Here is a 24,131-nt window from a genome sequence, read left to right on the forward strand (position 1 = left end):
TTAAAACCGAGTAAATCAGTAAATCGTAATTAAATAAAATCGCTTTTAACCCACCATATTATTCTTGATTAGTTTGCCTATCGAGAGCAGAAATTTGAAAAGTTAAAAATTCCTGGTCTCTGGTCTAAAATTTGAATTTAAAGTGGAATGATACTGGGCAACAATTGAAAATTATTGAAATTATTGGATGCCTTAAAACAATTGACCGATAAACAATTTGTTCAACAATTTGCAATAATAAAAAAGGACATTCCTACAGTAAAAATTCAAATATTGCCAATTTTCTCCAAAAGTTAGAGTGCTTGAACGTATTTTCTTGGCATTTTTCGATTCCTCTCGTCGAGATCTGTTCAACGGTGTATGCCACTTATTGCGGAAACTCTTGGTTTTGAAATTAAATCGGATTTCAAGTAAGGAGACAGCCATTGCCATTTGAAAAGCACGCTAACTTTCCAGCCAATTTTCTCAAAAAATTACAGCGCTCCTTAGGTCAATTTAGTCTTTAACTGAATCAAAAGGGATGAGTTTATGCATTGGCAACAAGCATTTTCCAGGCTTTTCCAGTATCATTCCTCTTTAAATGAACCATTTTCCTTTTTTTTATTAAAATTCCCTTAAAAGCAGAGTTTTTACGAATAAAATGAATTTGTGCTCTTCACAGAGAGCTCAAAGGCATGAAAATTAGTCTTTTCGATCCGTCGCAGGTCGCAGCGTCCGGTATTGACGTCAATTCGCGTTTCCAAGAATCGGCGAGAAGAAAAGCAGTGCCGTGAAACAACACTTTCGCTGCCAGGGAAGGAATCAAGGATAATGCACTCGATCGGCGTGTGTGTGTGTATTGTGCAGACGTAAAATAAAAGTGCTGGCTGGCTCGGCGGCGGCGGCGGCGGCCGCTCGAGATCAGGTTAGGCCAGTCCTTGCAGCACAGCACACTCTGAAGCCCAAGCCGAGAGTTGGCGGTGCGTGTGGGAGGCGCATTATGTATTTCGCCTGCTCTCTCTCTCAGTCTCGCAGAGCCAAAGAACCAAACGAGACCCTTATTAGGCGAGCGCGAGCACCGTAGACGAATTAACGGCTTTCTCGCGCGCTGAAAAATTGCATTATTATACACTTTGAGACACACGAGACCGAATAGGAAAATCAACTCGAGACGAGAACGACAATTAATTAATTATGCTGGGAATTTTTAACCTCACTCAGCAAGCGGCCAATTGAGTGGATTTTTTTTTATTTAAAGAGGAATGATACTGGAAAAGCCTGGAAAATGCTTGTTGCCAATGCATAAACTCATCCCTTAGGATTCAGTTCAAGCCTAAATTGACCTAAGAAGCTCTGAAATTTTTGGAGAAAATTGGCTGGAAAGTTAGCGTGCTTTTCAAATGGTAATGGCTGTCTCCTTACTTGAAATCAGATTTAATTTCAAAAGCAAGAGTTTCCCCAATAAGTGGCATACACAATTGGACAGATCTCGACGAGAGGAATCGGAATATGCCGAGAAAATATGTTTAAGCACTGGAAATTTCGGAGAAAATTGGCAAAATTTGAATTTTAATTCTAGGAAGGTCCTTTTTTATTATTGCAAATTGTTGAACAAATTGTTTATCGGTCAATTGTTTAAGGCATCCAACAATTCAAATAATTTTCAATTGTTGCCCTGTATCATTCCACTTTAAAAGACGATTGACTGCAAAAGGCTTTTTAGAAAAGTGGCTGCAAAGTTAGCACTGTCTCCTTACTTGAAATCCTTTTTTATTTCACTGAGAAAGAGTTTCCTTTAGAGGTTTCGTACGCTGTTGGACAGATCTCGACGATAGGAATCGAAATCTGTCAAGAAAATGTGCTCAAATTTTGGTGAAAATCCGAGAAATTGGAATTTTACTGCAAATTGTGTGTCAATCAACTGCTTTTTGCATCCAACATTTCAAATAATTTCCAATTGTCTCTCTGTAAGTGCTAACCTCCATAAAATCATTGTTTTTAAATCAATAATTTATCCCTCATGATTCAGTTGCAGCTAAAATGGACCTAGGTTCAGCAATTTTTTATTATTATTTATTTATTTTATTTTTTGTTCATATTTTTTTTGTAAAGGATCGTTTTAGCTTTATTTTGTTGTGCTGTAAAACAAACTCAACTAGATCAAATTATATTTTATAAAATAGATCAAATTTACTTTTATTGTTGCCAAATACCAGTATAAATCCACTGAAGGAATCCTGAGAGTTTAAATTATAATCACCTTCTAAATTTTAAAAATTCATTTTTAATCTGCATGAATGCTGTTATTCAATCGGTGAGATTATTTACTCTATTAAAAATCATGATTTATTCTGTTAGAAAGGAAATTTAGCTCATAATTTGTGCATCGTTTGAAGGATCGCGGAGAGAGGAATTGAAATCAATAGAAAAACATGTAAAAATTTCGTAAAATCATCGATTTTAATTATAAAGTATAGTGCTAAATTGTTGCTAAAATTATTTTAATAATGAATTTAATGAAAATCTTCATGCGAAACGTTGTCCTGAAATGATTAGCTTCATTTTAAACATCTGGAAGTTTTAAAATTGAAACAGGAGCTAAAAATCTTGATTAATTTTAATTTATAATTAATTTTATGTCAGTTAAAGAGGGACGGAAAATGATGAACCTATTTATTTGGTTCAAAAATAATGTTTTCCTGAGACACATCCCAAATTTCTTTCCATGAATAACCAGTTAAAATAAAAATTTTGACCATAATATAGAACTTGCAATCAGTAGAAGTGATTTTTAATTGCAATATTGAAAATTTTATATGATTTCATCAAACTCGTATATCTAATTACTCTCTATATACCTAGAAATCTGACTGGAATTATCAATATTATCTAGCTAACTTTAATATGTTGCTGTGAACGAGTTTATATACAAAATTTTTACATAAATTTAAAAAACAAAAGCAAATATTTTTAAGAAAAGAAAACTCAAAGAACAATTTATGGGTATATTTTAATTAAATCAAAAACAAAAAATTATTAATATGAATATAACATTTAAAATAATTTAAATCACAAACAATTAATATGCCTTAAAATCTTAAACTGGGTAAAAAATAATTAAGTACATTTTTTTATATTTAACAAACTGAATAAAATAAAATTGAAAATATAATTTTCAATCAATTTCTAAGTAAAAATATCGAGAGTAGAGGAAATAAACGCACCTCCAAAATGCACGCCTGCTTAACTGATTGTCAATTGTGATAAAATGTTGAAAACCCTCATTGATTCCTCCTCTATTCAATCGAATTTTCCGCTTCTCCCTTTTCGGCCTCAGCGTCTCCAATGCAAAATTTTGCGGCTATGGTGTGCGTCTCAATTAAAATGAAAAGCAGCCAGCGCCGATTCGCGTCGGCATATAAATATATATTTCGATTATAAAGCGTGAAAAGCATATTTCAGCGCAGCACCGACTCGATTATTCCGTCCGACGGACTCGGTATTAAATATTCCGATCTCCTTGAAAACCGAATCGACGACGCGCGTAGATTCATTCGTGTATTGAGTGACAAGTAGGTCAGTGGCGGCGCGGCGCATAATCACACGCTAATTGAAACGAAATAATATCATATCGAGTTTTTAATTGAGCGTCTTTTTGTTCGGCAGGAACTGTGCAGCCGACCGCTGTTCGTCCACGATGCCCCCTCCCAGTTTGACATCATTCCTGGCAAAATGGGTAAGTGCAATCGGCAACAATCAAGCCGACGGCGCCTCGCAATTGTCTGAATAATAAATATATGAGCTGTATCTGACTGAGGCCGCGCGCAGGCCAATTTTCGAGCAGGTGTTTTCTCGATTGTGCTGTGCGTGAATCATGTATGTGTTCAACGCATACATCATTTTCTTTTTTTATTCTATTCTTGTGTTCAAAAGATGACATGTGGATAAATAAGAGAGGGATTAATGATCGGAGAAATTGCCTTTTACTCGGAATGATTTAGCAGATTCATGTTTTGATGTAAATTCGATTTTCGTAAAAATTCGTCAGTCGAAAAAAATTGAACCTCTTAAAATCTCAGTTCTTACTAATTATTTTTCATATTATATCCCAGAACTGGAACTTATGATTTCGTTGAAATTCACCAGTTGAGTTAGCCCTTAGTGTTCGAAGCCGCCAACAGATGGCGCCACCATATAATCTCTTAAGAAATTTAATTTTAAGGCTTTTCCGCTGTGATTTCAGACTAAAATCCTGCCACTGTACATTTTTCACTTAATATTCTTTCTTTTGACGTGCTGAAAACCAAAATCTGTCCAGCCATTCATCGTAGAAACGTCGGAAAAGATTTTTAATTTCAAAAAATAGTTTTTCACGATTCTACGGCGATTGGTGTAACCGATTTTGGTTTTCAGCACGTCAAAAGAAAGATAATTAAATAAAGAATGCACAGTAGCAAGATTGAGTCTAAAATCGCAGAGGCAGTGCCTTAAAATTATTTTTTTTACTGAAGTATAAGGTGGCGCCATCTGTTGACGGCTTCAAACTCTAATTGTTTAGCGATTTCCTAATTAATGAATTAATAAATAAAATCTTACAATACCAGGGAACATTCTCACATAGAAATTAATACTTCTAACCTAACCGGGGGCCAGATGAGCACTGGAATAAGTTCCCGCCGGTCAGATCCAAGATGGCGTCGACTAGTGCTCAACTTCGAAGCTCTCTTTTGCTTTTTGTGACATTTATTTTCAGGAATTATACCTTTTTCTACACTCACAAAACGTAAATGGATTCATGCAGCCAGTTTACAAGATTTTCAACATTTATTTCCCCTCTATTTTGTAATAACAGGCTAAAGAGACAAACAAGATTGACGAAATCCATTAAATTCGAGTGTTATTGTGGAAGTGTATCAGCGCAATTTCACGCGCATTGATCCAAATCGCAAGATGTTGCGTAGGAAGGGAGGGACGCATTGCAACGCCGAAAACCGACGTTCGATGATTTAATTGATAACAATGCGAGGCGGCGTCCCCCGCGATTGCAGACTACTAGGTCAGCTCTATAAAAAGTGTCCTCCCGGCGAATTAATTAGCTTCTCGCGCGGTTTTGAACGGAATTGACGCAAATATTTGGGCTAGGTGGGAAATCCTGTTAAATCAAAATTAACGCGAAGCTGCTTGCTACGAGCTGCGAGCAAAAAATAAACCAGCTATTTATTTTATTAAGAGCGAGAAGAGCCCCTTTAATTTCTGATGAATTGCCAGCGCCCGCGCGCCGCGCAGTCATAACACGACGTGACTCGAATCCATTGCAGCAAGTGAAATTATATACACTACACATGATGCACTTTGATTAATTTTCCACGGCGTGACTCACAAACAATTTCCCTTTTCTCTCATCTGAGTCAGTTTCGCTTAATTCAATTACAGAATCGAGACCAAAGGTTTGCTACACTCTGACCGGAAATAATCCGAATGAATTGGGTCATTCAGACGTTTTCTTATCTTGAACGGAATGACGTATGATTTGTTTATTTATTTTTGGCCTCTGCAAAAGATTAAATAGGTTCGATTCTGTAAAATCTCAGGAAATCCTTGTTGACACGCGTAAATATAAAAAATTAGCTTGGAGAAGAGTGGCTGCAAAGTTAGAATGCTTCCAAAAAGGTGGAGACTGTCTCTTAATTAATTTCACAACAAAGAGTTTTCTTAAAAATCTTCATAGATCTCAGAAAATTTGATTAAAATCAGCAAATGTAGTGCAAAGTCCTCTTTTGATTTGTATAAAAAATTATTAAAACCAAAATTTCGCTAGTGTTGCAAAATAAATTAATTTCAATTGTTGCTTTGTATCAGCCCATATTTAATTGAGGTTAATTTTGAAACAATGTTTTAACACAATCATGGTGCGCAGCAACCAATTACTATAAGTAATTAAACAAAAAACAATTTTAGTTTGCACCAGCATTAAATTATTTTATTTTAATATTCAACCAAAACAAATATTTATATTTTAAGCTGACATGTTTATTTATTTTTTATTTAGTTCTATTTGTTAATGAATTAAATTATACGTGACGTTCAATATATTATATAATATTAATCTTAAAAAATATTACTAATCTTTTAAATTCTAAAATTTTAATTCATTATATAATTTGTTAAACGCGATATCTGTGTAACACTCATTTTATATAATTAATTAAACTTCTAGTACTACTTATTTGCTTCTCTCAAAGTCAATTTCTCAACAAATTCAACCGATCAAAGAATTGGGATAAAATTCTCAACAGCATAATATGGCAAAGCCGTGTAAATAATGCTGTGATTAAATTTTCACTGTTGTTTGACCATTAATTTTTATTATGTAAAGCTCAAGACAAATTATTAATAAATCCACTTTAAGAGGGTTGATACTGCAAAATCCTAGAAAAAATCTAGTTTTTATAATTATATTTACAGTTCAAAAAGTGACACATACAAATTTGTAGCAATTCTAATTTTCTCCTTCATTCAACTCTAAAACCCTAAAAACAAGAGTCGAAATAACTTTGTTCCTATTTCAGATAAAAATAGCTGCAGAAACTAGTTGATTTTTTCTATTCAAATTCCATTTTGTGTATTTTTCTGTCATTTTCTTGCTCTTAACAAGAATTATCACTTATTTAATATTTATTTTTCTGTTGAATGCATTTTAAGGGTAGCAATTTTAATTTATAAAGAGTGAAATGCATAATTCCTCTTGTGTTTTTTCTTTTTTACAAAATTGCCCTCGCGTGTTGACAGACGTTAAATCTCATTCGGAAGAATTTTAATGTTCGAATTATTGAAATACAAGAAAGAGCCTCTCCCATTAAACATGACGAAATGAAATGGTTTATAACTGGGTTCGTCATTAAATAATTCGACTCATGCTTAAATTTGACAGACGCGCATGCTACATTCCACCGATTACTGCCAGATTAGTTTGTTTTCCACGACTGCCCGAAAATAGTGGTCATTAATAATTAATCCCTTTCAAAAAGTAAATGCACTTCTCCACGTCAGCTTTTAATGACATAATCACCCAATTATCTCTTTAAAAAGAGGCAGCCGCCAATTTGGTGCAGCGGAAAAAGGAGGTTGGAATCAAGGCCAAGGCTTCCAACAGGTGATTTGAATGCTGCTCCACGCCTGAATGAGAATTTTATTTTAATTTCTTAAATATGAAAAAAAGCTAGATAAAAATTTCTTATCAAACAAAGTTATTTTCTCTAGCAAAATCGTAATAATATAAATCAAAATTTTTATATAGTTCACAAATGAATGAATTTTACTGTGATATATTAATCTACAAAATTTTCCAATTACTAAAAAAGTCAAATTGTTAAAACCCATGAATAAATATTTTAAATATTTAAAAAAAAAAGATTTTTGTAGCAAAACCAAACAAAAATACAGTTGAATGCTTTTTTGATTGATTTAATCACTATAATCTCTTAAAGTAATGGGGTCTAAATTTGCGTGACGCGCAGATATGGTGTCTGGTAGAGTACGGCGGGAAAGTTTTAAACGTAAAATGAAATTGGTTTGGAAAATCATGAAAATAGCTTCAGCACAATTAATATTTTTGTTATTTCTTTACTAATAGCTGATTAGCCCATTAATTGGTGAACCGACCGTTAAATTGCACATCAGGCTACTGAAAATGTAACAAAATACGCGGGAATGAAATAATTAGGTTGGCACGCCCCTTTTTTGTCGCTTCTGATTGGCCGCTGGACCGTCTCTTGATTGGCCTCCATTATTTCGACGCCATATTGACTTCTGACTGGCGGGAACCAACACAGATCGCAATCCGGACCACGGTGGGTATTACGACTGCGCAGAAGGTTTTAATTTAGTTCACGCATGCGCAGTAATGAGTTTCAGCCTCCCTGTGAGATAAAGAAGCTATTTGAACTTACTGCGCATGCTTAAGATGCGCACAGGTTTACTGCGCAGCTTCAAAATGGGTGAATATATTCAAACAACTATAAATTTCGACGCCATGGAGACTTATGACCCGGCGGGAACCAACACAGATCGCAACCAGGCCTCCGGTGTCTTAAAGAAAGTAATAAACATAAAAAACGACAATTTGTTGCAGCAGAAAGGAACTGGAATCAAGGTCCAGTAGGTGATTTAAATACCGCGTGCGTAAGAGTCGCGCCAGTCAGCTAATCTCGTGAATGGGATTTAAATTTGAGGTCGGCCCGAGCGCGCAGAAATAAAAAACCTGTCTTTTTACCGCTGGATGTTTTTGTGGGAACGCCCTCTATATCGATTGAGGACGAAAGTAAACAAGCCACCCGCGGAACGGCTCTCGAAAGGTTGCTTGAATTATGAGCATGCAGATAATATTCTTGTGCCTTTAGACTTTTTTATTGCCTAATTATACGCGCTCAAATAACGAAGCTTTGTTTCTGAAAATCGGCGTGACGGCGGAGATCGCCCGCCGCCTAATTGACCGCAAGCCATTGCCTGGCCTGGATTTCCGAAATAAATGCCGCATTCCTTATTCCTTTCCACGTAGCATGCAGGACTTTTACTTTGTCCACACGGTAAAATGCGTCAATAAAACGACGGCGCTAATTTATTATCCTCTCGCAAAAAGCCTTTTTCGCACCACATGCTGGGAATTTCTCGTGACCCTCAACACTTCGCAGGCTGTAAAAAATCCTTTCTTTTCCCCCCGAAATTATATAGTTCTTATGAAATTAAACAACTTATTTAAAACGATATATTTAATATTGAGGTTACGCACCAACTTCATTGATTCATTAACCAGTTAACGAACAATAATTTCATTAAATTGCATATATAATTTGAATATTTATCAAAAACAATTAATTTTTTTAATACAATTAGTAAAAAATATTCAATATTTGATTTTATAATATTGAAAAAGGGGCAGAAGATGAGAAGAAAAATATTTAGAAAACTGATTTAACGACCGTAAAATAAATATGTATATCAAGAGTTCAAAATCAAATTATCAGAAATTAATCAATTTTTAGATCTTATGTTATGGTTGGAAAATTCAAACGTTATATTTTTACTTCTGATTAAGCAAAAATTTAATCTGGTCTCAAATAAATAAAAATTAAAACTAAAAAATCTTCAAAATGAACTGAAGTTTAAGCCAATCAATCAATCAAGGGCTTTGGAATATTTTTTCCAGCAATAACATCAATTTTTCTATTTTTGTTAGAGTTGTCATTGACGTGACATTTTTTCGTTAAAAGCTAAAAATGTAATTCTTTAAATATCCCGATCATTTTGCACATCTTCAAATTATTGAACAACGAAATCTTAAGGCTGTAAATGTTTTAAAAGCAAAACATTTAATAAAGAAATTAAAATTAAAAATAAATTTAAAGATTTTTCAAAATATTTTGGTTTTTAAAATAATTTAAAATATATTTAGTAGCAGAAAATGCACAAACCGTTAAGATTGTTTCCAAAAATCAACGTTGTGCTCTGAACTTGTAATCTTGTATAAAAGCAACGAATTAATTTGATTTTTCTTATTTTTTTATTAATTTTATAATTTTGGATGCGCTTATTTTTTATATTTAAAATAAAACTGTTCTTTTTAGATCCCTAAAATTCATTTTTGTTTTCTTACACATAAAAATCTTAAAAACAACCTTTTTAAAAATTTCAGGTTGAAGAAATAATTTTTGGCTGCCAAATTCCACCTTTAATTTCAGAAATGAGAAAAATTCACAAATTTTATTCGTAATTTTTACTACCAAACGATTTCTACAGTTCTAAACAGCTTTAATTATTATCAAAATGGTTTGAAATGAAATAAAAAATTTGGGCGTGAGCGAAATTAACAATTTGGTTTTGGTGTTGACAGGCGACAAGTGGCTGGTGGCGTGCCTGGGCGTGCTGTACCTGAGCAAAGGTCTGTTCTACCGCGTGGTGCCGGCCGACCAAGGCTTCGACCAGCACGGGGGCGTGTTCCGCTTCCGACTTTGGTGGTGCGGCGAGTGGACCGAGGTGCTGGTCGACGACCGGCTGCCCACCGTCCACGGAAGACTCGCATTCCTGCAGGCCTCCCTCACCGACCAGTTTTGGCCAGGACTCCTCGAAAAGGCCTACGCCAAGTGAGTATATTGTTTTGATACTTTTTTGGGTAAACTAGGCCGTGGGGTCAAAGGGAAAAGGAATGTTTTCGTATCTGGTATTGAATTATTTAATTGGAAAGACGCCCAAATTATTCAATTTATTCAAAGGACTGGATTTAGATTTTCAGGTAGGCCAAAAGGGTTGCAAAGAGGGGCATTCGTTATAGCGTTTTTTAAATTTTAACCAGTTTCATGCAGGCAATGTTTGCACCTCAGTTTTTAATAATTTTCTAATTATTTGCTCATGAACTCGACTTGAAAAACTGCCAGAGAGAAATTATTGGAGAAATTGAGGCAGAAAATGGCAATTTAAAAGAAAAAATCTGCACCGTAGAGGAAATTTTGATAGCTCCGGCCACAAATTTAAGATTTTCACAGTGAAAAAATGGAATAAATTCATTTCTAGCGCAAGAAATTGGTAAAAAATTGAGTGGTAAAAACCAGTGGTGAAAAAACCCTGACTGATCACCTTAAAAATAGTGATTTTCAGGCAAATCATAACTTAAGGTCGGATGGCTGGACATTTTAAAACAAATATCTTGTTTTCGAGATGGTCGAAAATTGTTTGGGAGACAAATTTCATTAAAAATGTCTTAAATTTGGCAATTTTTCTTGTTGGTTTTCATATTTTTTACCCTGATCAGAAATTTATTTATTTTAAATCAATTTAACATAGAATATCTTGTACATAAGATGGAAAAAATTAACATTTTTTAACCTTTTGGATCACGTCTGATTGAAACCGACACTCGAGCGATGTGTCAGAGGCGCTGACCCGGCTGCTAATGAGCGATTTTTACAGCCGAACGCCGTAATCCGCGCTCATTCTGCAGCATGCTGATTGATTTACAGCGTAGATAGTGCGTGAAAGCGTGCCACAAAATCCGACAATGCATAATATATGCCATTTCCTAACGAGCAGCCGTCTGCATTAATACGTACAATGCATTCAAGGTTCGCGTGCGAAACCGCAGCGAATCAATTGCAAAGTGCAACGAAATACCTCCGGAAATCGAGCCGCGAGCGCGAGTCGCGTACCGATTTTTACGTAATTGTCTCGTCTCTTTTTACTTCGCAGTCGATGAGGTCACGGGTCGGCATCTTTGCGACCTCTGCCCGCGACAGGTATATCTGTTCCGCTCGCTGCATGATCAGCTGTCAAAAGCACGCATTTTTTATTTTCGCGTGCTACATTCGCTAACAATAAAGTTCTGCGTCCTGTTTTTTTTATGGAATGAGTTTGTATTTTTAATCTTTAAGGCAGGTCATATACACGGAATACTGGTTTTTTTTAGTAAGTTAAAATGATAAAAATCAGGAAGAAAATTTGCTTGATCTTTAGAAAGTCACTCTTATAGAGGTGATTAAAAATTCGTGATGCGACGCGCAGATATGGCTTCCTGTGGATTAAGGCGCGAAAAAACGGTCGCAAGTGAAAATGCGCGAAAAGAAGCAAGTTTTGGTCAATATTGTGACGTATAATTTGCATTTGTCTCTTGGATCGTAAAAACAAACTCTTGACACTCGTACGGAAAACCAAAGAGAGCTTTTTGTTTCACACATTCAGACGCCATCTTGGATCTGCGCAGTGCGAACCAATTTTAACGCTCATCTGGCTCCCGCTGATTGAAAGTGGCCTTAACAAACATCAAAATGCGGCGCGCATTCAATGATAGACTAGACAAATAGCTTAAGTAATTGTAAGGAATACTTTTTAATTTTTTTTTATTTTTTATTAACAAAATTATATAATTTAAATTGTTTTGAAAAAAAATTAGTATTAATCTAGCAATTAAAACATTCAAAAATTACTTCGGATTAATAATAACAATAAAAATAAAATTACTTTGATTTTAGAGCGTTTATTTTAAAATTGGTAAAGAAGAGAATTTAAATAATCTAGGTCTGTATTATTCAAAGTTTTATCAGAAAAAAATTCATGTTTCGACATATTTTTTAATAACAAATTTAAATTTTTAAACATTTTTCTACATATTAGTAACAAGACAAGACAAAGAAAATCCATTTTGCGAACAGGAACAGGACAGGACCGGAACAGAAATACCTTTCTTGACTACGCTGTTGCTAATCCAAGAAGTGCAGAATTTGACACACCCTCATGGCAGGAGGGAGTCGCTCTTTGAAACCACATTGTTCTTGATATCTATGCATTAAAAACAGGGTTGCAAAAAACCCGAATTTAAAAAAAAATGCAAGGCAGTGTTGAAAAACAGTTATTTTACCTTTTTCTTAATTGCGGGAAATGTTTGCACCTGAGTTTTTAATCATTTTCTAATTATTTGCTCATGACCTCGACTTGAAAAATTGTCAGAGATACATTTTTGGAGAAATTGAGGCAGAATATGGCAATTTTAAAGAAAAAATCTGCGCAGTAGTGGAAATTTTGAGCACTCCGACTGCAAATTTTAGATTTTCAAAGGGGAAAAACGGAATAAATTAATTTCTTGCGCAAGAAATTTGGTAAAAATTGAAAGGTACAAAACCGGGTGTTAAAGCAAATAATGCAACCCTGACTAAAGAGAATTTAAATTAAAACCGACTGATTAAGAATGAAAGATGTAAAATCGAATTGGAGAATTTTTTCGCAGTGAAGTTAGAAATTAACTAATTAAATTTATAGCTCTTCCTTTCCGCAAGAAAAACAATCCATTTAAAGAAACTGAATTTCAAAAATTGGATAAAAAATCACATCAGACCGAAAAAAGTCCTCTTTTCTGGCAAAAATGGCTCGTTGAAATGAACACTTTGAAACAATTCCCTAAATGAGCAGGTGCAACAATGTTTCACTTCGCGAAAAAAATAACACACACGTAGGAGAGGCGGAGAAACCGCGGAGGACGAAGAGGAAGATACATCATCCGAGGCGAGCCGCCGGCCGCCCGGCGGAGAGAAGGAAAATCACCGTTATTGCGTACGCCAGGCATAAGTGGGTCTCTCTCTCTCTCTCTCACTCGCGCTCGCGCCGCCGATGTGCACTCTTTTGATGGACACTCGAGGAATTTTTATTATTCAGCACGCCGAGAGCGACCATTTTTTCCTCGCCGCGCCGCTGCTAATTTAATTGATTAATGGCATTGCACTTTTTGTCCGCGCCTCCTGATGAGCCGCAGTCGTATATTTTGAGCCGCTGGAAAACTGTTAATTTCACGCCAAACAATGCAGATAAAGGCTGATGATTTGTCAGATGTTTCGACACTTTGGCACCATGTAAATTGATTTTTTGACAATGCAAATTTTTTACTGACAGCTTTTCAGATTAAAATTGTAATAAAAACATTTGAAAAGGGAAATAGGAATTTTAAAGGAGTGAAAAGTAAAAAATAGGCAAGAGAGCAATTTAATTTAATGTCTCTGCCAAACCTTTTTGAAACGGAAATAATTTTAATAAATTCCTAAAACGCCCTGATTTTGCATGAAACGCACTGTTAGAAAATTAATTTTTTGATGTTATTTTATATTTTCTAAATTCTACGCTTTTCTTCGACATTGATTTTTTTCTGTGAACTAAACTTTAGCAGGTAAAATGTTCCTGTAAATTTAAACAAATTATAAGCTAATGATCTTCGCGTGGAAATTTGTTCATTTTCTTTGGAAAATAGGAAATAAAGTTGAAAAACAAAATTAACTAATTTAAAACTCCCTTTGAATTTTGTGTGTTGGTTATGCTTAATTTTAATTTCATTAAAATTTACCAAATAATAACAAATGTACTTTTTCAGGTTGCATGGTTCGTACGAGGCCCTGAAGTACGGCTCTCTGCTGGACGGGCTGGCCGACCTGACGGGCGGAATCACCGAGAGCGTGGCCATCAGACACGACCCGACCACCTGCGGCCGCCTGCTGACCACCCTTCTGGAGATGACCTCCATAGTCACCTGTACAGTACACCCAGCCTCGCCAATTAACGGCACCCAGTCACCGCAGGTACAAATCTGACCCGCGGGCAAAAACGCGGCGGCGGCGACGGCGGCCGCCGCGTCACGCCACTAGTCTAGACCCCTTTCGAATAAATTGTCTGTGACACTTTTCAGTTACTAAGCCAGACTCGAGTTTAAAAAAATGTCCTCAAAATTAGGATGGACTGCGAAGAAAACATAAAATAAATCCCTGAATGGAATTTAAATCAGTAAAAATTAAATTGTTAAATCTTTAGTAGCTTGGAAAAAAAAGGAAATTTAAGTTACTGACGAGTAGATTTTTTAAAGACTATATTTGACGAAGTTTCTGGGCACACCAATCGATTCCTGAGGGTCGAATTAGGTAAAGAGAAGATTTTTTCAGCCAAAAAGTCCAGCAAGATGTGCGAACTTTTTTTCCCCGCCAAAACAATTTGAATGCTAGAAGTGCGCATGCGTCAGAGCTGGTTTGAGCACTTGCAGAGAGACTGCCTGTGCGAATATGACATCTTTGTCAGATCCAGCCAGCTCTGACGCATGCGCACTTCTCGCATTCATATTGTTTTGGCGGGAAAAAAAGTTCGCACGTCTTGCTGCACTTTTTGATCGGAAAAACATCCATTTTACCTAATTCGACCCTCAGGAATCGATTGGCGTTCTCAGAAACTTCGTCAAAAACGGTCTTTAAATTACAATAAATAAGTTCCTCTTTAAATATCATCCGAAAAAACTTAAAATCATCAATTTTATTTGTTTCCAAAGCTCCTGTTGGTGCCCGTTTGTAATAAACAATTAATTTCTCATCTAAAGATTATAATACCGCATTTTTCTAGCAATTTTATTCGCATTTTCATATGCCTGAGGTAGAGTGAAAAGGCAAATTTGAGCTCAGGCGTTAAATTGCATAGTTTCCCGCTGCTCTCGTGACGTGCCGCAAACGCAAACGCACCTAATGCGGACCAAAACGTACGCACACAAAGCCCGAGAGATTAATTACCCGTGACGAGAGTGTATAACCTATACGAGCGCGCGCGCGAGCGTCCTAGATAATATCCTCGTTTTATTTTTCGGACTGACCGTTCCGACGAGAGATAAATAACTATCTCGCTGCTGATGAGACCGCTTGTTTTGTTCCACAGATCAGACAACTCGAGAAACTGGCCAACGGCATCCAAATCGGGACCAACTATCGCCTCTACGCCTTGGACAGGGTGAGTCAGTCCATCCTCCAATTATTATTTTCTTTCTTAAATGCTAAAGGCACGTAAATTTTATGGATGAATGGGGATTTAATTTTGTCCTTGAATCTGATGTTGATTTTTTATTTTATTTAAACAAAATTTATATATTGTTTTTGTATAACTTTATAGACATTTTTGAGAACCCTGAATAGAGTACCTAGGGATTGTATTTCATGCATAGAACTAAATTATGGCTGCTCCTCGTTTAAATGATTTATTCTTATTAACTATTATTTTTGTCAAGCTACAGTAGGATTTGAATTGCAATTTAAATTAAATTAATTAAATTTAAATAGTTAAAAATTATTTTATGTTTGCTAAACATATAAAAAACGTTTTTTTTTAATTCAAAATTTGTTAAAACTTTTGTTTAAACCGACTGAAAATTTTAAAAAGTAAAAATTTCGTCTGAAAACCAGCTTTGTAAAAATACGACGCGCGTGAGCCAGAAACTGGCAATCAGAAAAGGTTGCGGCTTCCGTTACGGCATTTTCGAGAGCAACTTTCGTTTGTTCGCGATGCATATCGCATGCAACGCACGAAACTGCAAGGTGCTGCGATCACAGAGTGTGAAGAGAGAGAGAAGGAAAGCAAAAAATACGAAGAGTTAACGGCCCTTCGTCTCTTTCTTTCTTTGTTTCTACTTTTTATTTTGCATCTCTTCACTCTAGAAGTGTGTAAACACACGGCGATAATTGATTTATTGCCCTGCTAATTACAGGAATTATGGCGAATGATTGAATCCAGGCAGTAGTGTTTTTATTTTAACTCTTCCGCCGTCTGCTGCGTGTGGATGTGGACTCGTTAATTCACTAATTTCGCTCTGCCTTTTTCGGTCGGAGCAACGAAAGCATGACACACACACGTATGAAAAAGAAGCCAGTTGCGTGTCCGGAATAATCGCACCAAACGCACTTTTTTCTCTTCAATGAAATTTAATTTTATATACGCACACTCTCTTGGTGTCGCTTTCATGCAATGAAATTTTTAGAGCAAGAAAAATTAACTCATTTTTAATAAAAAATTAGGAAATAAACCCGAAAAGATTTTTAAAACATTTCTCCTCATTGGTAATCAAATTTTAAATGTTAAAATTCGGTTTCAGGTAACCAAAACGGTTCCAATAGTGTCAGAGGACCGGATCGGAACCGAAATCTGGGGTTCGGAAGCGATTCCGGTTCCTCGATAAGATTGATTTAGTTCGCCGCCAACGATCACGCTCGATTTTTGAATTTCTTAATTAAATTTCGAGGACAGAGGATCAGACAAAAAAGAAGTTCATGCGTTAATTCACCAGTTGTGCTAGCCGCTAGTGTTTGAAGCCACCAACAGATGGCGCCACCGTTTACTTTCGTAATAAATTTAATTTTTAAGTCATTTCCGCTGCAATTTCAGACTTAATCCTTCCACTGTGCATTCTTCACTTATTTTTCTTCCTTTTGACGTGCTGAAAACCAAAATCAGTCCAGCCATTCGCCGTAGAAACGTTGGAAAATATTTTATATTTAAAAAAAATAGTTTTTCAAGAATCGACGGCGATTGGCTGAACCGATTTTGGTTTTCAGCACGTCAAAAGAAAGTAAATTAAGTGAAGAATGCACAGTGGCAGGATTTAGTCTGAAATCGCTGCGGAGAGTGCATTAAAATTGAATTTATTACCAAAGTATACGGTGGCGCCATCTTTTGGCGGCTTCAAACACTAAGGGCTTATACAACTCGCTTTAAATTTTGATTATTGGAGTCAAAAATTAACAGAAATAAATCCCGGTTGTCATTCAGGAGAAATTGCGCCTGTTTATTAATCGGAGAGCTGACTGTGAAAAATTATCTTCTAACAGCAACACATTTCGGCCAAATTTCCATCAAAGAATGTGTCTGTTATCAATCAAGGATGACTCTAAGAATATGTCCAAGCAAAAGCTTTTACGGCTGCAAACGTATATTAGTGCTGAGCGGCGGACAAAGCCTATTATTAACGCGACAGGTGAAAACTGCATCTTAATCGAAGCGAAAACGAAAACACGCGATCCCGGACGGGGCCGCGCGCTGTAGAATTGTAGATGGAAAGAAAATAATATTCACAACAATCCGGCTGACTGGCTAAAAGGTTAATGCATGTCATGATTATTCCATTCCTCTCCTGACGAGAGAAGCAGGTTATTGGCCTGCTCCTTTGTGCATCGTCGAGATTGTTCGTTCCTTCCTTCGTTCGTCGGGGAGAAATTTTCTTTGCGCGCGCGGGGCACAAATAATAAATAAATAATCCGCCTTATTTCAAGAAGGAAACCCGCTTCCGTGACTGCAAATGCGCCTGGCCTTTTTTTCTTCCCAATTCGGCGGCGAAATACACGTAGTTGGTTTTGCAAGCGACAAACCCGATCGTGTGCAGTGAATTGATAATTTTTGCAACCGCCGCCGCCGCGTTGGGTTTCCTTTCGCGAGAGAGAGAGACAGGTGTAATGAGACGTTTTGTCGCGCCGAGACAGAATTTCACGCCTTGTTCAATCGCCAAAGGCGGACAAAAACAATTGCAAAATAAATAAATAAATACATGGGCGCGCAGCAGTCGTGCCGTCACAGCCTGGAGACACCTTTTTCGCCTTTTGTTCGATTTTGTTTGCGAGAGTTAATTGAATTTGCGGACGAACAATTTGAGGTTTAAATTGATTCAGTGCATGAAACTGATTTTTATTAAAAAAAAAAATACCATTTTTGCTCCAAAACATCGTATTTTTAGCCGGGCTCACATTCGCAAAATCCCGCATTTTCTGCAATTTTGCGCATTTTGATTTAAGATAAAAATTCTCACGATGGTTGACCAAAATATATATTTTGCAAAATCAGTATAAAAGCCACCGGGATTAATTTGGAAAAAGTAATACATTTTTGCGCATTGAAAAATTGGCGAACCCTGATTTTTAGGACTTTGCAAATCTTTTCCATGGGTTAATCTTTTAAAAAAGATCTCTTAGGTCAAAGTCAGGTAGTTTCAAGGAGAGATTTCGATCATTTTTAACGATAATAAATTACAATCTGGAATTTCTCTTGGTCTCGCTTGGAATGGGTCTTCGCAGATCTTGATGGAATTTTGTGAAGGTATTGTCCTAGTGGAAAAGAAAGGCCAGATTTTCAAGAAATGCCTATTTTAGAGGGGCTCACAGTTTGAGATTTCTTTAATCGAGTTTTTCAGGGGATTTAAACTTTGGTTCTGGTTAAAGACCGTCTTTGACGAATTTTCTGAGCCCACCAATCGATTCCTGAGGGTCGAATTAGATAGAGTGGATGTTTTTTCCGATTAAAAAGTGCAGCGCGACGTGCGAACTTTTTTTCCCGCCAAAACAATCTGAATGCGAGAAGTGCGCATGCGTCAGAGCTGGCTGGATCTGACAACGAAGTCATTCTAACAGGCGGTCTCTCTGCAAATGCTTAAACCAGCTCTGACGCATGCGCACTTCTTGCATTCATATTGTTTTGGCGGGAAAAAAAGTTCGCACGTCGCGCTGGACTTATTGGTCAGCAAAAATGTTGACTTTACCTAATTCGACCCTCAGGAATCGATTGGTGGGCTCAGAAACTTCGTCAAAGACGGTCTTCAAGATAAATTAATATTTATTCCAAACTGTTATGAATTTGAAAAAATAATAACAGCAGTTTTCGAGCCGGAGCAATGTGACTTTGCGATTTTAATTGGTCTGGTTGCAAAGGTCATGGGTGCGCGCACGGAAGAGAAAATTATTATTTGAGGTCTCACGCAGCCGAGAGCTGTAGCTCTCGCAGGGAATTCTCATCGCGATGTGCCAATTAATCAGCACAATTAATCCGCACCTGGCCGAGTTCTGCGTGCCATGCCATTCTCGAGTCGCTCACTCTCATCTCGTCGCTGTTTTTGTTTTGGACACTCGCCCAGCTAGGCCAATTATTTCTCGCTCACCCTTTTGAACACTCGAGAACGAGATGCCAAGCGGGATGATTATTTAATTTTGGCAGCCGTTTCTTGAGAGAAATAAATGATAATGCAGTTCTGGACAGCACAAAAACTCGCTTTTCCCATGTCTAATCGCGTGGCTGCAGGGAGATTTGTTTGTGTTTCAATCTACACGTCGTTTTTGCCGTTTGTTGTGATGGGTGATGGATTTATATCCTTTTTTGCCTATTTTTCATTTAACAACACAGCTGACCGTGAAATCAAGTCAGCTGTTTTTACGCATACCGGCCAGCGTGGAGTTTTATGCATGATTTAAAACATTCAAATTATAATTGAATAAATAAAATTAAAACAGATTTATTTCAAATTTTTCTTAGTAAAAAAGAGTGTTGAGAGCATACTTTTTTCAATTCTTAAACGTGCAGAGAGTGCAAAGAATCGGAATAAATTTATCATAGGATGAACTCAATAATTAATTTAGTTATGAATCGGTTCGGCTTCGTAAATTGGAAATTTGGGACGATCTGAGCGACTGTTTTGTATTTAGACTCCATCTGCACAAATCGCGTAATGTTTTAGAGCCACATTTCAAACCGAATAAAATAATTTTAGTGGTTATTTTTATTGCAAAGATTTTTAAAATTGTGTGACGCACCGTCAAATGCACTTTGCTGCTTAATTATATTAGAAAGATGATTTTATATTAATTTAAAAAATTTATTTTTAAGTCAAATAGAGCAAAAAACCAATGAATTGAATGTTTTAAAATTTAAATCCTAAGAAATTTCAACCCCTATATTTGCAAAAATTTTAACCAGAAACAAATTCCTTATTTTAAATTATTTTCTATAAAATTTAATTGTTAAAAATAATCTATTTTATTATTTATTAATTTATTACTAATATTTATTGTTATTATTTTATTAAAAAATAATTTAAATTCTCCAAGGGCACCATCATAAATTATTTCAATGGTGATAATACTCTTTTTTTCCCAAAGAAGTGCTAGCAAAAAATATAATCCGTCTCAATATTTTTTAAAACGACTAACTGGAGCATAAAGCCATTAATTCTCAGTAAAAACGTCTTAAATTTTCAAAACCTCGTTATTTTTTAAACGTTTAACTTTAGTTCCTCATTGGAATTTGCAACAAAAAACGACCTGAATTTACTATCATCATTATTCTGACCCTGTTCGATTTTTGTCACTCTTCTTAGGTGGAGACATTCAATGGGGAAAACGTGCAGCTGGTGAGACTGAGAAACCCGACTGGCGTGGGCAGCGAGTACGTCGGCGCGTGGAGCAGGGACTCGGCCGAGTGGGACGAGGTGCCCATGGACGAGCGGGAAAGACTGTCCAGCCTCGGCGACGGAGAATTCTGGTTCGTATGCACCGCGCGTCTCTCATCCTCCTCCTCCCAGGTGCAAATCTAAAACTATAATATGGCTTTTTTGATAGGATATCGTATTCGGACTTTGTGAAAACGTTCTCGCACCTGGAGGTGGTGCACTTGGACAGCGACACGAGCAGAGACGAGCCGTCGCTGCACCACCGCAGCACTTGGCAGATGAAATTGTACCAGGGCACGTGGCAACGAGGCGTCAGCGCCGGGGGATGCAGAAATAATACAGGTAGGATCACTTAAAAATAAAACAGCAGGGCTGCTGGTTAGTTTTAAACAAAAAATATTAACTGGACATATTATTTTATCAAAATATTCTGCAAATTACAGTGATAGAGAGACTAATTTTAAAGTTATTTCCCGAATAATTATTTACTGTGTTGTTTTTTCGTGATTTTCAAAGGAAGATATAAACAGAAAATAAAAATTGATATTTTTACCACTTTTGAGCGAGAATTAGGATCAAAAAAAGCTTTTATTATTAGTTCACTGTAAATTGTTTGCAACTCTAAATGAAATTCACAGAAGGTCCCACATTTAAATGTCATAAGAGGATAAAAATTTGGATTTAATTAGTTCTACAGCTGCTGTGGATGTTACCCGTATAAAAATATCACCATATCCGCGAATTGCGCCGCAAAACACGAGCAATCGACGTGTGTGTTTTCAAGTCAGAACCTTGCCCATAGAATAATTAAAAGAAAAATAAATCCAAAAGGATTAAAATTCCGGGCGGAGGCAGCAAAGGTTCTTAAAATACGGCAATACTGAAAATATTTGGTTTTTCACTCTACAGCCAATAGCAGCCGAGTTATTAATTTTCAAAATTGAAAAAAACGTGATTTGTAACATTCCATACTTTTGTTTTTGGGGCCCAGGCGGGGCCCTGTGGGCTGGACGGCGCCGATTCAATTACCAATCGACGCCCCTTGGTGATGCGCGTCCGCCCATGTGCGGTTTTTTTCAAAATCGAACCAGTTCCCGAATTTTAGAACGAATTTTTTTACCAATTTTATGAAAAAGTCCAATTTTAAAAAATAACGTACCGTAAAACAGATTTTTCCCAGGCTTGAAGGGCCCAAGGGTTGAAAGCCTCTTGTTTAAGATGAATACTACGCACAAATTATGTTCAAGGTTTAGAAGGCGCTCCATTTTTAGTGTTGAATTTTTTTATTGCTGCGGTCTTTATCACTTAATACCTGTTTTGCTAATTTTAAACGCAAGATTTGCCAAGAGTTGTACTAATTTGCATACTATTTTGGAGCAAAACAAAAGACAGAACTTCCTCGTTTTAATTTTTTTCGTTTTTAACTTTAACGAATTATTTCCTGATTTACGTTTCATTTAATTACTCTTTTATATTTTTTTAAATTTTATCTTTTTAAGATAGGGAGCAGGGTACACTGAAAGTTTTTATTCTGTTCTTTTCATAATAACGTTTAAGAAATTAGTTTCAATTATATTTTAAGCTGAGGAAAATTAAATTTCAAATTGTCATGAAAACATCTCATTGAAGCAAAAACGTGCAAAATTGTATTTACTGATTTGAATTGGTCCAAAAACTGCTTGAAAATGTTAAAAAAACATGTACAGCTTTTCCGTTAAATTTCTAGCCCTGATAATTTTTAAATTCTCGAATAATCCACAACCAAAATAAAATTTAATTCTTTCAGACACTTTCCACATCAACCCTCAACTGCAGCTCATCCTGAGTGACATGCAGGAAGTGGTCGTCTCCCTTAACCAACACAGCGTCATGGAGCCAAAGGTAACAAAAATAAATCCTTAAAATAAATTAACTAAACCCTAAAATTTTCAGGTAATTGGCTTTACCGCGTATCCCCTGCCCAAGAACTCGACAGAAACGATAAACAGGAGTTTCTTCAAGAAGAACAAATCACTCATCAACTCACAGTACACAAACAGCAGACAGGTTTGTACAAAATATAAAAATAAAAATCTCAATTAATTAATTAATTAATCAGGTGAGTCACCGGTGTCAGCTGGAGCAGGGCAGCTACCTGATCGTGCCGACGACCTTTGAGCCCGGCCAGGAGTCCAACTTCACCCTCAGGGTGTACTCCAGCAAGCCCCTCAAGCTCAAGTAAAAATTTGAATTAATAGAATTTGAGCCGTTTAATTTATTTTTTATTAATTTGTTAGAATCATGGACACGACGCCGCAATTAGTCAAATCGCCAATCCTGAAGGCGCCGCCGACGCTGGACGGCAAGAGTTTTAGTCAGTACGAAGCCGTGTTCCTGCAGCTCGCCGACGAGCACAGGACGGTGAACGCGTTCGAGCTGCAGGAACTGCTTGACGCCTGCCTCCCAAACGGTTAGATTTTTTTAATTAATTCATTTGAATGCTGGAGATAATTTTTATTTTATTAATTCCAGATTATATAAAAAGCTGTGCGTCCATGGAGGTCTGCAGACAAGTTGTCCTGGCGCTAGACGTATCCTTTTCCAAGAAAAAAATAATTATTAATTCGGTGGTTAATTTTTTTTAGAGCATCAATCGTAAGAAATTTTAGAGCAAAATCAGTGAAAATTATAAGTGTTGAGTAAAAAAATTATTGTAAACATTTTTTGTGATATTTAAGACGTAAAAAGACCTTATTTTTTTATATCAGTCCCCTAAAATTGTCCTAAGAGGCACGTGTGGACTTAAATTAAATTTTGAAACTTATTTTCTCTTTAATTTTTAAAACATTTAAATTCAAAACTTAAAAATTCATTCGTATTTTTTATTTTTGCAAAATATTTTATTGAGCATTTTTGTTATTATTTTGTTATAACATATTTTTTTAATTCTAAGGTTGTCTCAAAGCCACCGAAAAAAATTGGTAATCAATATTTCGGTAATTTTAAGGAAACAAAAAATGCGTTTTTATTTTCATTCTATTCACAACTGTAAAACTTATCCTTTATTTAATTGTAAATTTCCACCTACAAAATTTACTCTTCATCATTCTGTAATTTTAAATACAAAAAATCTCGATTTTCCTTGACCACTCGGCTTAGAATTCAGGATCAGGCCGGCTAAAGTTTTCCGACTTCAAGGACCTGATGTGCAGCTTGAAATCCTGGCAGGCGGCATTCAAGAGCCACACGAAAGAAAAAACGGGAATCTTAAAGGCTGAAAGACTACGAGATGCTCTCAACGATGTCGGTAAGTCCGATTGAAATTCAAACCTCTTGATGTCCTCTTAATTATTTAATTAATTTAATTCAGGCTTCCAAATGAACGCTGATGCCCTGTCTATTTTAATCCTGCGTTATATGAGGAAAGACGGCACCCTGAGATTCGGCGACTTTGTCTCAGCAATTTTGCACCTGAGTGTTGCCTTCAGTGAGTATTTGTTAAAATTCAAAAATTAAAAATTATTGAATAATTTTTTTCTACAGATATTTTTGACTCTAAGGATCCTCTGCAAAACGGCAGCATTAAACTTACTCTCTCTGAGGTAAAGATTATTTTGGAGATTTTAATTTTAATTATTAA

At 36.1% G+C, this 24,131-nt stretch overlaps 1 protein-coding gene across 1 annotated transcript in view; it reads left to right on the forward strand.

Annotated features, from left to right (window-relative positions):
- CalpC (calpain-C) overlaps nucleotides 1-24,131 on the forward strand; it is a 44,353-nt gene that overhangs the window by 19,931 nt on the left and 291 nt on the right. The window contains exons 3-16 of the mRNA XM_065493854.1: nucleotides 3,646-3,715; nucleotides 9,869-10,118; nucleotides 13,880-14,084; nucleotides 15,196-15,267; nucleotides 20,441-20,604; nucleotides 20,682-20,854; nucleotides 22,299-22,393; nucleotides 22,445-22,558; nucleotides 22,611-22,729; nucleotides 22,789-22,961; nucleotides 23,024-23,082; nucleotides 23,651-23,798; nucleotides 23,862-23,978; nucleotides 24,035-24,093. Of these exons, the coding sequence (XP_065349926.1) occupies nucleotides 3,646-3,715; nucleotides 9,869-10,118; nucleotides 13,880-14,084; nucleotides 15,196-15,267; nucleotides 20,441-20,604; nucleotides 20,682-20,854; nucleotides 22,299-22,393; nucleotides 22,445-22,558; nucleotides 22,611-22,729; nucleotides 22,789-22,961; nucleotides 23,024-23,082; nucleotides 23,651-23,798; nucleotides 23,862-23,978; nucleotides 24,035-24,093 (1,818 nt within the window). The remainder of the gene's footprint in view (nucleotides 1-3,645; nucleotides 3,716-9,868; nucleotides 10,119-13,879; nucleotides 14,085-15,195; nucleotides 15,268-20,440; nucleotides 20,605-20,681; nucleotides 20,855-22,298; nucleotides 22,394-22,444; nucleotides 22,559-22,610; nucleotides 22,730-22,788; nucleotides 22,962-23,023; nucleotides 23,083-23,650; nucleotides 23,799-23,861; nucleotides 23,979-24,034; nucleotides 24,094-24,131) is intronic.

The sequence above is a fragment of the Cloeon dipterum genome, chromosome X (assembly GCF_949628265.1).
Source record: "Cloeon dipterum chromosome X, ieCloDipt1.1, whole genome shotgun sequence".
NCBI lineage: Eukaryota > Metazoa > Arthropoda > Insecta > Ephemeroptera > Baetidae > Cloeon > Cloeon dipterum.